This window comes from Neophocaena asiaeorientalis, unplaced genomic scaffold (genome assembly GCF_003031525.2).
Source record: "Neophocaena asiaeorientalis asiaeorientalis breed wild unplaced genomic scaffold, Neophocaena_asiaeorientalis_V1.1 scaffold182, whole genome shotgun sequence".
NCBI lineage: Eukaryota > Metazoa > Chordata > Mammalia > Artiodactyla > Phocoenidae > Neophocaena > Neophocaena asiaeorientalis.
The window spans coordinates 6,847,833-6,860,830 of NW_020174648.1; the positions used below are offsets into that span (position 1 = coordinate 6,847,833).

At 37.7% G+C, this 12,998-nt stretch overlaps 1 protein-coding gene and 1 pseudogene across 1 annotated transcript in view; one reads left to right on the forward strand and one right to left on the reverse strand.

Annotated features, from left to right (window-relative positions):
• The window catches only part of ANKRD45 (ankyrin repeat domain 45), a 54,889-nt gene extending 46,166 nt beyond the window's left edge, over positions 1-8,723 (forward strand). The window contains exon 6 of the mRNA XM_024758737.1: positions 6,331-8,723. Coding sequence (XP_024614505.1) covers positions 6,331-6,362 — 32 coding nt within the window. The 3' untranslated portion in view covers positions 6,363-8,723. The remainder of the gene's footprint in view (positions 1-6,330) is intronic.
• LOC112408894 (60S ribosomal protein L32 pseudogene) lies at positions 1,054-1,458 on the reverse strand (annotated as a pseudogene).
• Positions 8,724-12,998: the final 4,275 nt, after the last annotated feature.

Here is a 12,998-nt window from a genome sequence, read left to right on the forward strand (position 1 = left end):
CAAATTAAAAGACTTATTTGCTGAGATGAAAGCTGAGTTTAAGGCAATAAGTAGCAGATTGAATAATGTAGAAGAACGAATAAGTGATCTGCAAGTTAGAATAATGGAAATCACCCAATCAGAACAGCAGATAGAAAGCCAAATGAAAAAAATTTGAAAGCAATATAACAGACCTATGGGATAATATAAAGCACGCCAGTCTACACATAATAAGGATCCCAGAAGGAGAAGAAAGAGAAAAGGGAATCAAAAATGTATTTGAAGAAATTATGGCTGAAAACTCCCCAAACCTAAAGAAGGACACGTATCCAGGTACAGGAAGCACGAAGGGTCCCAAACATGATGAACCCAAACAGACCTACACCAAGATATACTATAATTAAAATGGCAAAAGTGAAAGATAAAGGGAGGATTCTAAAGGCAGCAAGAGGAAAACAAGGAGTTAATTACAAGGAAACCCCCATAAGGCTATCAGCTGATTTCTCTACAGAAATGTTGCAAGCCAGAAGGGAGTGGCAAGATATATTCAAAGTCCTGAAGGGAAAAATCTGCAATATAGGATACTCTACCTGGCAAGATTATCATTTAAAATAGGAGAGATAAAGAATTTCTCAGACAAGCAAAAGCTAAAAGAATATAGCAATATTAAACCTGTTCTAAAGGAAATATTGAAAGGTCTTCTCTAAATAGAAAAGAAGCAAGAATCTATAGGAAAGAGAAAATCACAATTGGAAAGTAAATTACTTAAATAAATCAGTACACAGATTTTTTTTTGGGGGGGGTCAAGTTTCATGGTTTTATTAACGCAAACACAATGTGCCCATGAGCAATCTATTCCTTTTCTTTTTTTTTTTTTTTTTGCGGTATGCGGGCCTCTCACTGTTGTGGCCTCTCCCGCTGTGGAGCACAGGCTCCGGATGCGCAGGCTCAGCGGCCATAGCTCACGGGCCCAGCCGCTCGTCAGCATGTGGGGTCTTCCTGGACCAGGGCACGAACCCATGTCCCCTGCATCGGCAGGTGGACTCTCAACCACTGCGCCACCTGGGAAGCCCCCTATTCATTTTCTTTGCTGCATAGCCTGGTGTTGGGATTGGTGACTGTGATAGCTAGCTGGGCTGCTCTTTCCACAATGGCTTTATGGTTCTTGGAGGAGATGTGAGCAATCTCAGCACAGTAAGATTTGTTGCACAGCAGCGGCGCTTCAAGCTCCTTGACATTATGGACCAGGAACTTCCAGATGCTGCTGGGCAGCATCTGCTTTGTTTTCTTGTTGCTCCCATAACCAATGTTGGGAATCAAGATCTGGCCCTTGAATCTCCTGTGCATCCTGTTGTCAGTGCTTCTGGATTTCTGTCAGTTCTGCTTAATTTTGACATATTGATCTGACTGGTGCTTGATGACCTTCTTGGTCCTCTTTTTGACAACCTTGGGCTTTACGAGGAGTCTGAGGGCAACCATGATGCTGACTGGGAGATGGCTGCCACTTCCATAGGCTGTGCTGAAGAAGAGAGCAATACACAGATTTTAAAAAATAAAATAAAAAAGGTTTTTCTGTGAAAGTGATGATAACCACAATGAACAGCAAAAGAATAAACATGAAGATGTAAAATAGAACATCAAAATCATACAGTGTGGGGGAGGAGAGTAAGAAAATGTTGATTATTTTTTTCAGAATGTGTTTGAGCCTATTTTACTATCAGTCTAAAGAAAGTAGATATAGGAAGGGGTTAACATACTTCAAAAACAGGGTAAACACAAATCAAAAGCATACAATAGATTCATAAAAACCAAAAAGAAGAGAACACAAGCATAATATAAAAGAAATCATTAAAGCACAAAAGGAAAAACAAAAAGAAAGGAACAAAGAAGAAATACAAAATCAACAGGAAAACAAGGTTTAAAGTGGCAATAAATACATATCTATCAATAATTACCTTAAATGTCAATGGACTAAATGCTCCAATCAAAAGTCATCTAGTGGCAGATTGAATAAAAAAACAAGAGCCTACAATATCCTGCCTACAAGAGACCCACTTTAGGACAAAGGACACATATAGATTGAAAGTGAGGGTGTGGAAAAAGATATTTCATGCAAACGGAAATGACAAGAAAGCAGTTGTAGCAATACTCATGTCAGACAAAATAGACTTTAAAACAAAGGCCATAAAGAAAGATAAAGGAGGACACTATATAATGATAAAAGGATCAATACAAGAAGATTATATCACACTCATCAACATATATGCACCCAAATACATAAAACAAATACTAACAGACAAAAAGGGAGAAATTGTTGGGAATACATCAATGGTAGGAGACTTTAACATCCCACTCACACCAATGGACAGATCTTCCAGGCAAAAAAATTACTAAGGCAACGGGGATCCTAAATGATACAGTATAACAGTTAGACCTAATTGATATTTTCAAGACATTACTTTCAAAAAAAACCCCCAGAATGCACATTCTTTTCAAGTGCACATGGAATATTCTCTAGAATTGACCACACTCTAGGGTAAAAAACAAGCCTCAACAAATTTAAGAGTACAGAAATTATTCCAAGCATCTTTTCTGACCACAATTGCATGAAACTAGAAATCAACCACAGAAAAAGAAAAGAGAAAAAAAGTCAATTGCAGTTTTTTTCTCTTTTCAGTCAAAAAGAAAAGAGAAAAAAAATCAATTACTAAAAAATCAATGGGTCAACAATGAAATCAAAGAGAAAATTAAATATACCTTGAGACAGATGACAGTGAAATTCTGTGGGATGCAGCAAAAACAGTTCTCAGAGGGAAGTTCACAGTGATACAGGCCTTCTTCAAGAAACAAGAAAAATCTCAAATAAACAAACTAACCCACCACCTAAAAGAATTAGAAAAAGAAGAACAAACAAAACCTAAAGTCAGCAGAAGAAAGGAAATAATAAAGATCAGAGAGGAAATAAATAAAATAGAGATTTAAAAAACAATAGAAAAAATCAGTAAAATCAAGAGCTGTTTCTTTGAAAGGGTAAACAAAATTGACAAACCTCTGGCCAGGTTCACCAAGACGAAAAGAGAGAGGACCCAAATAAATAAAATCAGAAATGAAAGAGGAGAAAGCACAACTGATACTGCAGAAACACAAAAAAACCATAAGAGAATACTATAAACAATTACATGCCAACAAATTGGACAACTTAGAAGAAATGGACACATTTCTAGAAACACACAGCCTACCAAAACTGAATCAAGAAGATATAGGTAATTTGAATAGACTGATCTCTAGAAGTGAAATAGAATCTGTTATAAAAAAAATTCCCTACAAACAAAAGTCCAGGACCAGATGGCTTCACAGGAGAATTCTAACAAACATACAAAGAACTTATACCGATCCTTCTCAAACTCTTCCAAAAGACTGAAGAGGAGGGAACACTCCCACCATCACCCTGATACCAAAACCAGACAAAGACACAACCAAAAAAGAAAATTACAGGCCAGTGTCTCTGATGAATATAGATACAAAAATTCTCAACAAAATACTAGCAAAATGAATCCAACAACATATAAAAAAGATCATACACCATGACCAAGTTGGATTTATCCCAGTGTCACAAGGTTGGTTCAACATATGCAAGTCAATCAGTGTGATACACCACGTCAATAACAGACAAAAACCACATGTTCCTCTCATTAGATGCAGAAAAAGCATTTGATAAAATTCAACATCCATTCATGATAAAAACTCTTATGAAAGTGGGTATAGAGGAAATATTATCTCAACATAATAAAAGCTATTTATGACAAACCCACAGCCAATACAGTACTCAACAGTGAAAAGCTGAAAGCCTTCCCGCTAAAATCTGGAACAAGACAGGATGCCCACTCTCACCACCTCTATTCAACATAGTTTTGGAAGTACTAGCCACAGCAATCAGACAAGAAAAAGAAATAAAAGATATCCATATTGGTAGGGAAGAGATAAAATTGTCACTATATGCAGATGACATGATACTATATATTGAAAACCATAAAGACTCCACACAAAAACTTATCAGAACTGATAATTGCATTCAGGAAGGTAACAGGATACAAGATTAACGTACAGAAATTGGTTGCATTTCTTTACACGAACAAAGAAATGTCAGAAAGGGAATGTAAAAAGAAAATCCCTTTTAAAATTGCATCAAAAAATACTTAAGAATAAACCTGACCAAGGAGATGAAAGACTTATATGCTGAGAACTATAAAACATGAATAAAGGAAATTGAAGATGATTCAAAGAAATGGAAAGATATCCCATGCTCTTGGATTGGAAGGATTAATATTGTTAAGATGGCCATACTGCTCAAAGCAATCTACAGATTTAATGTGATCCGTATCAAATTGCCCATGATATTTTTCACAGAACTAGAACAAATAAGCCTAAAGTTTATATGGAACCATAAAAGACCCAGAATTGCCAAAGCAATCGTGAGGAAAAAGAACAAAGCAGGAGACATAACCTTCCCAGACTTCAGACAATACTGCAAAACTACAGTAATCAAAACAGTGTGGCATTGGCACAAAAACAGACATATGGATCAGTGGAACAGAATAGAAGGCCCTAAAATAAACCCACACACCTGTGGTTGATTAATCTTTGACAGAGGGGGCAAGAATACACAATGGGAAAAAGACAGTCTCTTCAGCAAGTGGTGCTGGCAGTTGGACAGCCACATGTAAATCCATGAAGTTAGAACACACCCTCATACCATACACAAAAATAAATTCAAAATGGCTTAAAGACTTAAATATAAGACATGACACCATAAAACTCTTAGAAGAGAACATAGGAATAACATTCTCAGACATAAATCGTAGCAATGTTTTCTTAGGTCAGTCTCCCAAGGCAGTAGTAATAAAAGCAAAAATAAACCAATGGGACCTAATCAAACTTAAAAGCTTTGAGAAAATATTTGCAAATGATGCCACCAACAAGGGCTTAATTTCCAAAAGATACAAATGGCTCATACAACTCAATAACAAAAAAAACAACCCAATTAAAATATGGGCAGAAGACCTAAATAGACATTTCTCCAAAGAAGACATACGGATGGCCAATAAACACATGAAAAGATGTTTATCATCATTAATTATTAGAGAAATGCAAATCAAAACTACAGTGAGGTGCAACCTCACATCAGTCAGAATGGCCATCATTAAAAAGTCTACAAGAAACAAATGCTGGAGAGGGTGTGGAGAAAAGTGAACCCTCCTGTGCTGTTGGTAGGAATGTAAATTGCTGCAGCCACTGTGGAAAACAGTATGTAAGTTCCACAAAAAACTAAAAATAGAGTTGCCATGTGATCCAGCAATCCCACTTCTGGGCATATATCCAGAAACAATTGTAATTCAAAAAGATACATGCACCCTTATATTCATAGCAGCACTATTAACAATAGCCAAGACATGGAGACAACCTAGATGTCCCTCAACAGATGAATGGATAAAGGTGTGGTACATATATGCAACAGAATGCTACTCAGCCGTAAAAAAGAATGAAATAATGCCATTTGCAGCAATATGGATGGACCTAGAGAAAGAGAAAGGCAAATATGATGATATCACGTATATGTGGAATCTAAAATATGACACAAATGAACTTATCTACGAAACAGAAACAGACTCACAGACATAGAGAACAGGCTTGTGTTTGCCAAGGGTGGGTAGGGGAGGGATGGATTGGGAGTTTGTAATTAGCAGATGCAAACTATTATATATAGAATGGATAAACAACAAGGTTCTACTGTATAGCAGAGGGAACTATAGTCAATATTCTGTAATAAACCATAATGGGAAAGAATATGAAAAAGAATATATATGTATATATACATATATATGTATAACTGAATCACTTTCTGTACAGCAGAAATTAACACAACATTGTAAATATAATATACTTCAATTTAAAAAAATTGCCTCTTTACCCAAGTCCTCTCTGTCCCCTCCAAGCACCCCAGTATCTTGCATGTTCATATTATAGAAATGTTAGATCTTGATGGAATCTCTGAAATGACCCCCTTGTTTTACAATGAAGAAAGTGCAGACACATGAGGTTAAGCAGTTTATTCACATGGCTGAATTAGGAACAGTAATACTGATTATGTAAGTGTGATCTCACAGCTTTAAATATTAAGAAAAAAAGGTGGGAATACTTGAATTGACATACAAGCATCAAGGTTTCATTAATGACTGGTTCCGCCTTGGACATTATGATTTATTTCATGCCCATTGTTTTTAAAAAGTGGCTTCATTTTTGTTTGCTATAGCAAGCTAATTAAATGTAATTTAAAAATCTGCTTCCTTTCAGGTCAAGTGAAAAGTGCCAAATCTGTATTCTAAGCCATGGTCAGAAAAGAAGTCTTATAAAAGGCCGCATCTTCTATATCTATAAAGGCAAACCTATTCATGCCGACTGAAGTTAAATAGATGTGGGGTTTTATAAAAATGTTTAAGTATGAAATTAAATCACCCTTGTTTCGTTTTACCCTATTCAGCATGCTTATGTCCAGACTCTCTGGCCTTGCCTCTGCCTCCGCAAGTCAGTTTCATGTGAGTTCCACGTACTCCTTCCAGAGAGCACTTGGCTGTGAGTCACTCACAAAGACCATATGGAAGCTTTAAAAGCTACTTAGAGAATCTAACAATTTTCTGTGTAACTGAGGCAGGAAATTGCTGTTCAAATGAGGAATTCTATTAAAAAAAAAAAAAGACATGTTGGCCATTTCCAGAAGAAAAATTTGTTCTCCCTCTCTCAAAAGGGAAGCTATGGGATGACATTCTGGAGCAAGGAAATATTAAGGATGGTTTGGATCAGGGTCCTCTGCTTATACAGCTATTACTTTTTTATGTCCAAATTAAAATTCACCTTTAAGGTGGGATATAGTCTCTTAGTAAATCTTCCTGTTTCTTTATCTTTAACACCCTTGTCTTTAAATTAATAAATACAAATCTGTTTGGTTTTATATTTAGATTTCCCCTACTCAGCAGGTTTAGCAATATAGTTATTATATCTGTATTACATGCCATTTTCCTTTTGTTTTATATTACCTACATTTTAGATATCATTGTTGGTTTCATATTAGTGATTTGGAATGTCCTTTTATCTACTTTGTCTAAGAGTCCCTGAACCTTCTACTACTCTGTGACTTTCCGGAAAAGTTTTATAGAAAGAAAATTATTCTCCTCTTTGTCCCATCCTGAAAGCTAGTTTTTCGTTGTTGAGGGGAAGGAAAAGAAATGAGCAATTCAGTAATTCCTTGTCAGTTGGCATTTTCTCAACCATGATTTTGAGGTAATACTGTCTCACAAATTTAAAAGTTTTGAGATCTTTTTTTTTATGTATGAGCAATTCAGTTTCAGTTGCTTTAAGCAGAAGAAAAGGGCAATGACTCTCACTCCCCTCTCTGGTAGATCCAGTGGGTGTTTATGGAGTAGTGCAAAGAAGACCTTTGTTTGCTCCGTTCTCTTAATATTGTAGATTGTGAGAAGTCTATTATCTTTAAGCACCGCAATAATTTGGGAAAAGGCCAGGTGCCGTTTTTGTCATTTCTACTCTAATTCTACACTTTCTGAGCCTTGATCTCGAATATGACAATATTCAATTATATTGTCAATTGTACCTCAATAAAGCTGAAAAAAAGTCAATCCTGACCCTTGGCGAGGCAATCTGTAATTCTCCATTCCATGACCTCTATCCCCAATGTTAGGAAGAATTAATCCCTCCTTCTTTGGGGCACCCATAGCATTAATAGCTTCATACTGTATTCTATTTAATTGTTCACATGTGAACTATTGAGCTTTTTGAGGGTAGGGGCTTTGTCTTGTTTTTCTTCATTCCTAAAGAACCTGTAACATAGTAAGTTAGTAAATAATAGTTGAATGAATTCTCTTTCGGTGCCACATTTTTCATAGAACTCAGTAGTCTTCATTCATCTATAAAGCTTGTTCGCCTTAGTAGAAATGAATCCTGAATCCTTTTCTCCATATTTTGCTAGTGTCAGTGCCCTATTTCCACTCCTGCTCCTCCAGAAGACAAGCCACACACACGTCTAGCATTATGACTGTATATCTAGTTTCTTCTCTAATTGTCTATTTTTAAACTTTCTTCTTGAATGCCACATTACTTTTTAGGCAATATGAACCTGGTGATTACCAAGGAATTCCTGGATCTCATTTCAAAGATTTCATTGTTGTGACAGTCTGAATATACATTTATATCTATAGATCTGTTACTTTAGTATGTTTTGAGAGATACGATATGTCTTGTGACCTATTGTTGCATTGAATTATAAGTATATTCACAGGAGTGTGAAAGGTCCTTGTACTTGGAGTTCTAGCTATTACTCGAGTAGCTGCATGACTTTTCCCACACACCCACAGAATAATTAATTACTATTTCAAGGTGCATACTAATAAATTAAAAGTCACATTACTTGAGAGGTAGTAAAGCAAAGGCTACATTAAGTGTTCTGATAACTTCTAGATAGTGGTTCCTTAGGCTTTTGTATTTTTGTTCATTGATTAGAAAACTGTAAAAAAAAAAAAGGGAGGAGATTGGTATGACATCATTAAGAAAACAGCTATTATCTGTTATTGCTATCATTTAATAAAAGAAAAGACATATTAACACCAAAAAAGGGGAAGATATGATTTCAGTATAAGGCTCTACTCTTTAAGGTGAATAAATTAAGTTTTATTATAGACTTTTATGTTTTCATTTCGTTATCTATGATGGAATTTTGTTATGAATCACAACTGGCATGTGGTCTACCCTTTGAGAACTGCTCTAGACTGAGCTAAAGCAGTCAGACTGCTACTTAGGCTACCATGATGCCCCAAATTATAAAGGGCTGATAATCCATCCCAATGTTTCATCTAATTTGTGATAGATTGTATTTTCCAAGATGGTCGCATCTCCCATCCCACGGTCATGACATTCCTGACATAGGGAGGTGGGTCTCTGTTCTCTCATCATGAACCTGGGCAGTCCTGTGATTACAGTAGAAGTAATACTATGTGATTTCCATGGATCATAAAAGATAAAAGGTGATACAGTTTCTACCTAGTTCGCTTGAGATGCTGGCTTGGAGAGACCCATATGGACAGGCACTGAGGCCCTGGCTGAGCTCCAGCCAGCAGTCATCAGTGATACAGGTGAGTCATCTTGGAAGTGGATCCTCCAGTGGAGCCACCACAGCCAATGCTGTATGGAGCAGAGACAAGCCTCTGTGGAGCCCTGCCAAAATTGTTGATCTCAGCCAAATAAATGATTGTCGTTCTGAACTACTAAGGTTTGTGTCTGTTTGTTATGCAGCAATGTATAGCATAAAAATTTTGGAACCAGGAAGTGAGAAATTGACATAACAAACCCTAAAATGTGGCGTTGCCATTTTGGGACTGGGTAGTAGGCAGATGCTGGAAGGGGCCAGAGGGGAGTGTTAGTGAAAGCCTGCAGAGCCTTAGATTATTAGCAGAATCTTTAAGGCTGTCTAGCAGGCTATTAGTGGGAATTTACAGGAAAGAGAGGAAAATATTATTAGAAGCTGGAGAAAAGGGGCCCTTGTTATGTGATGGTGGTAAGTTTGGCCACACTTTTGTCTAAGTAATGAGCTCAGTGATCGTGCTAAGGACTTTTCCAGTGTTCAACTGCCACCTGGATTCTCCTACTAAAATATGAGAGGAGAGAGATGAGCTGAAAAGGAACAGTTCAGTTTTCAAATAACATTTAAAAGAAATATAAAGGATTCAGTACTTGCTAGGTTTGAAAATAAAATTAGTTCTCATTTCTAGCCTTTCTAGATGGCAGAAAATTCTCAAACTAAGAAGCGGCTTCTGAGAAAAGGTAAAATCTCAGGCAGGATTGTGAGGTCATTTTTTAAGACCTCAGAGATATCCAGGTGGTATGTCATGGAAACTTTCAGACTCAGAAAGGCTTTTCTCAGTCTCAGACTTGAGGTGGGCTTTCTCAGTGCAGCTGGGAAGGTGGCCTCTAGCTGTTCTAGGCAGTCATCACCACAACTAAACTCAAATGGAAAGAGAGCAGCTCTCTCCCAATAATGGTATATATATCAAGGCATCATCTGATTGCTCTTGTCTGAGTCCCATGCTCTGAACCAATCACAGTGTTAGGGAGTTGGGGAACTATGACTAATCAACCTGTCATGTGCCTGTCTTAGTCAGACAGTATAGTCTATCATCAAAAGATGGAGTTTGGGGGAAACACACTGGAAAGCCTCTCACCTCTCAACATTCAAAGCCACCAAAGTCTGTTCAACTGGCTCTACCAAAAATGGTGAAATATACATTTATTATTGCTTTCTTTTTTGCTCTATGGGAAATACGGTTATGTAGAGAAATGTGATCATCTCTGTGTATTTTAGTTATGTGCTATCTGTAGCTCTCAGAACTATATGTAATCTAGAGCCGACTCTATGAATTTTGTTCAAGTTTTCTTGAGGTATGAGTATTTTTCCAAAAGCCATGGAGAATCTGACTTTGGAAATGTGAAACTGTATGAGTCTTACCTGGAGGGTCTGGGGTGACCCAGGTGAGCCTGAGAGGACAGCAGTGAGATAGGAACTAGATAGAACTGGAAGGACATGACTCAAAGTGACCTGAGGCATTGCAGTGGAGGAGAGAAATCAAGGTGACAAGCAATGTAGATAAGGTTAAGATGAAAATGGGAGAAAGGGTAGTGAACTTGGTAACCAGAAGAGTTCAGTAAGGGCAGGATGGGAATGAGTAAAGAATGGGTCTCTCAGGAGACAGCCTGAGAATAAGACTTTTTTTTTTCAACATGGTCCTTGGGATTTATGGTAGGGATGGACCCAGTGGCTTAAAAGAACCATACCAGATGACAGCAACAAAACGCTGTCAAACGTCTATTTTAGGGGAATGGCGTGTGAATGCCAGTGGTGGTTGCTGCAGTCAGAGGGAGACATAGAGCTGTTGACTGATACTACTTAGTCTCAAGTAGGAATTGGGACTTTCGTTTGTTCACGTTTCCTTGATATAGTGATGGAGAAGATCGACGACAGAGTTAGTAATCTCACTGCTGTGGTATTATCCTTGGTGCCCAGGGGAAGAGGATTTGATTAGTGAGGCACAGGGATGAAAGGGTAGAATTTCATTGTCACAAAATAACTTCCTTGAAAGTTAACTACAAATTAATAGCTTGTTCATTTGTTTAAATTTATGCTGTATTTGTTTTTAATGATTAGATTTGAGGTAAAGATATCATGTTAGGCATCACAGAATTTGGGATGCATTTGTCCTGTGAAGAATGGGTGATATTGTTTCTTCAAGGACCAAAAGCCAATGACAAATAGGAGTTAAGGAGGAAAAGGCGAAACTCCACTGAGAAGAAAAGAGAGATGGAAAAAGAGAAAACAGAAAAGGATGAATGAAAAAGTCAGAGGGGAGACAAAGCAGTGTTGAAAAGGGGTAGGGTTGAAGAAAGAAAAACAGTATATATTAAAAAACCGTATAGGAGGAGGTTCTGTCTACATGGTCCATGACCATTTCAGCCATTACATCAGGCAGAGAAAATCAGTTAAAACAGTTGTATGTATAGACACAGCTTGAGCATTAAGAAATGCAAATTTCCCTGGAACTGGGATCACTTAGCTTTTTCTGGATTGGGGGTGGGGATAATGTGTGTAACCAATCAGAATGAAAGTAAGTTGGCAAGAAACCAATAGGAATTAGGCATGGAAATGCTTTCATGTAAAATCAGTTGGCAGTACTGTCTGTGGCAAACAGACACAGAGCTGAGCATTTTTTTTTGATTTTCGAGTGCCTTCATCTTGATTTCAACTCTGAACCTGCTTAGCTTTGGCAGAAGGTATTGCTGGTCTTAACAGTTTAGAGAACTTGATTTGAGAGTGATGCTGTAATGATGAGTGGGCTGTGAAGCTGCCAAGGATGTGAAGTGCTACTTGAGGGACAGATTTGAAGATACAACGTTTTGAATCCCATCTCTGGCCCACCCTCTGCTTCACACCAGAATCATTGTGGCTTGCAGACCAAACAAATGCAAAATAAATATCCAAAGATGAGCTCCACAAATAATGGGGATACTTCAGGAGCCTCCAGGAATTTTAGGTTAACTCTAGCTGCAAGGAAAAGAAAAAGAGAATGAGCTGTTCTCAGGACCCCACATAGATTTGTGCAAGCTATGTCCTACACAAAGGGGCAGCTGTGATGGGGGTGGGTATTGGGGCTGAAGTCCAGCCTGTTATTCATGTGCCAAGCCATGTGCCCTGTTGTTAGCAAGGGAGACTTTTTCTAATTCACTCAAAGCTACCATATGAGCAAACCTCAACTTTTGTCTCTTCCTTTGTTTTGAGGTTAGTTCACATCCTTCCCCATCCCCAACCTTAACTGACGTGACTCAGCTTTGACCTTGTTTCTCATTTGCCATTTTGGATTTGGAGGGGCCTGAGAGAGGAAAAAAGGGACAAGGGATTGCAGTAGTAAAAGAAAATTCTAGAATGATTTGTACCCGTGGAGAAAGAGTTCCCCCTCAAAGAGTTCAGTTCATCAAATATTTATGGAGAGCCTGTTGTGTGCCACATACTGTGTGCACAGCCTTAAGGAAAATCAGTAGTCAGCCCTGACCCTCAAGAAACTCACTGTCCAATGGAGAAGGCAAAATCGTACAATAAATGGTATGTGCAAAAATCAATACAATCCCTCCCCCATACACACGGAGCAGTATGAGGAAGAAACACTAACACTGCTGTTAATGTTCTTAGAGCAAAGGTGGAACAGGCAGTATTAACATGTACCTTGTGGCAAGAAGAAATGTGCTTATATCTGAGTATGGTATAATCTTAGGTAGAAAGAATGTGGATGGATTGGGTCCTGGCAAGTCTCATTGTCTTCTTTTTTGTCTATCATAACGGATTAGTCTGTACTAGTGAAAGTGTCAACAGTAACTCTCATCCAGGTTCATCAATTGGGACTGAAAAAGCA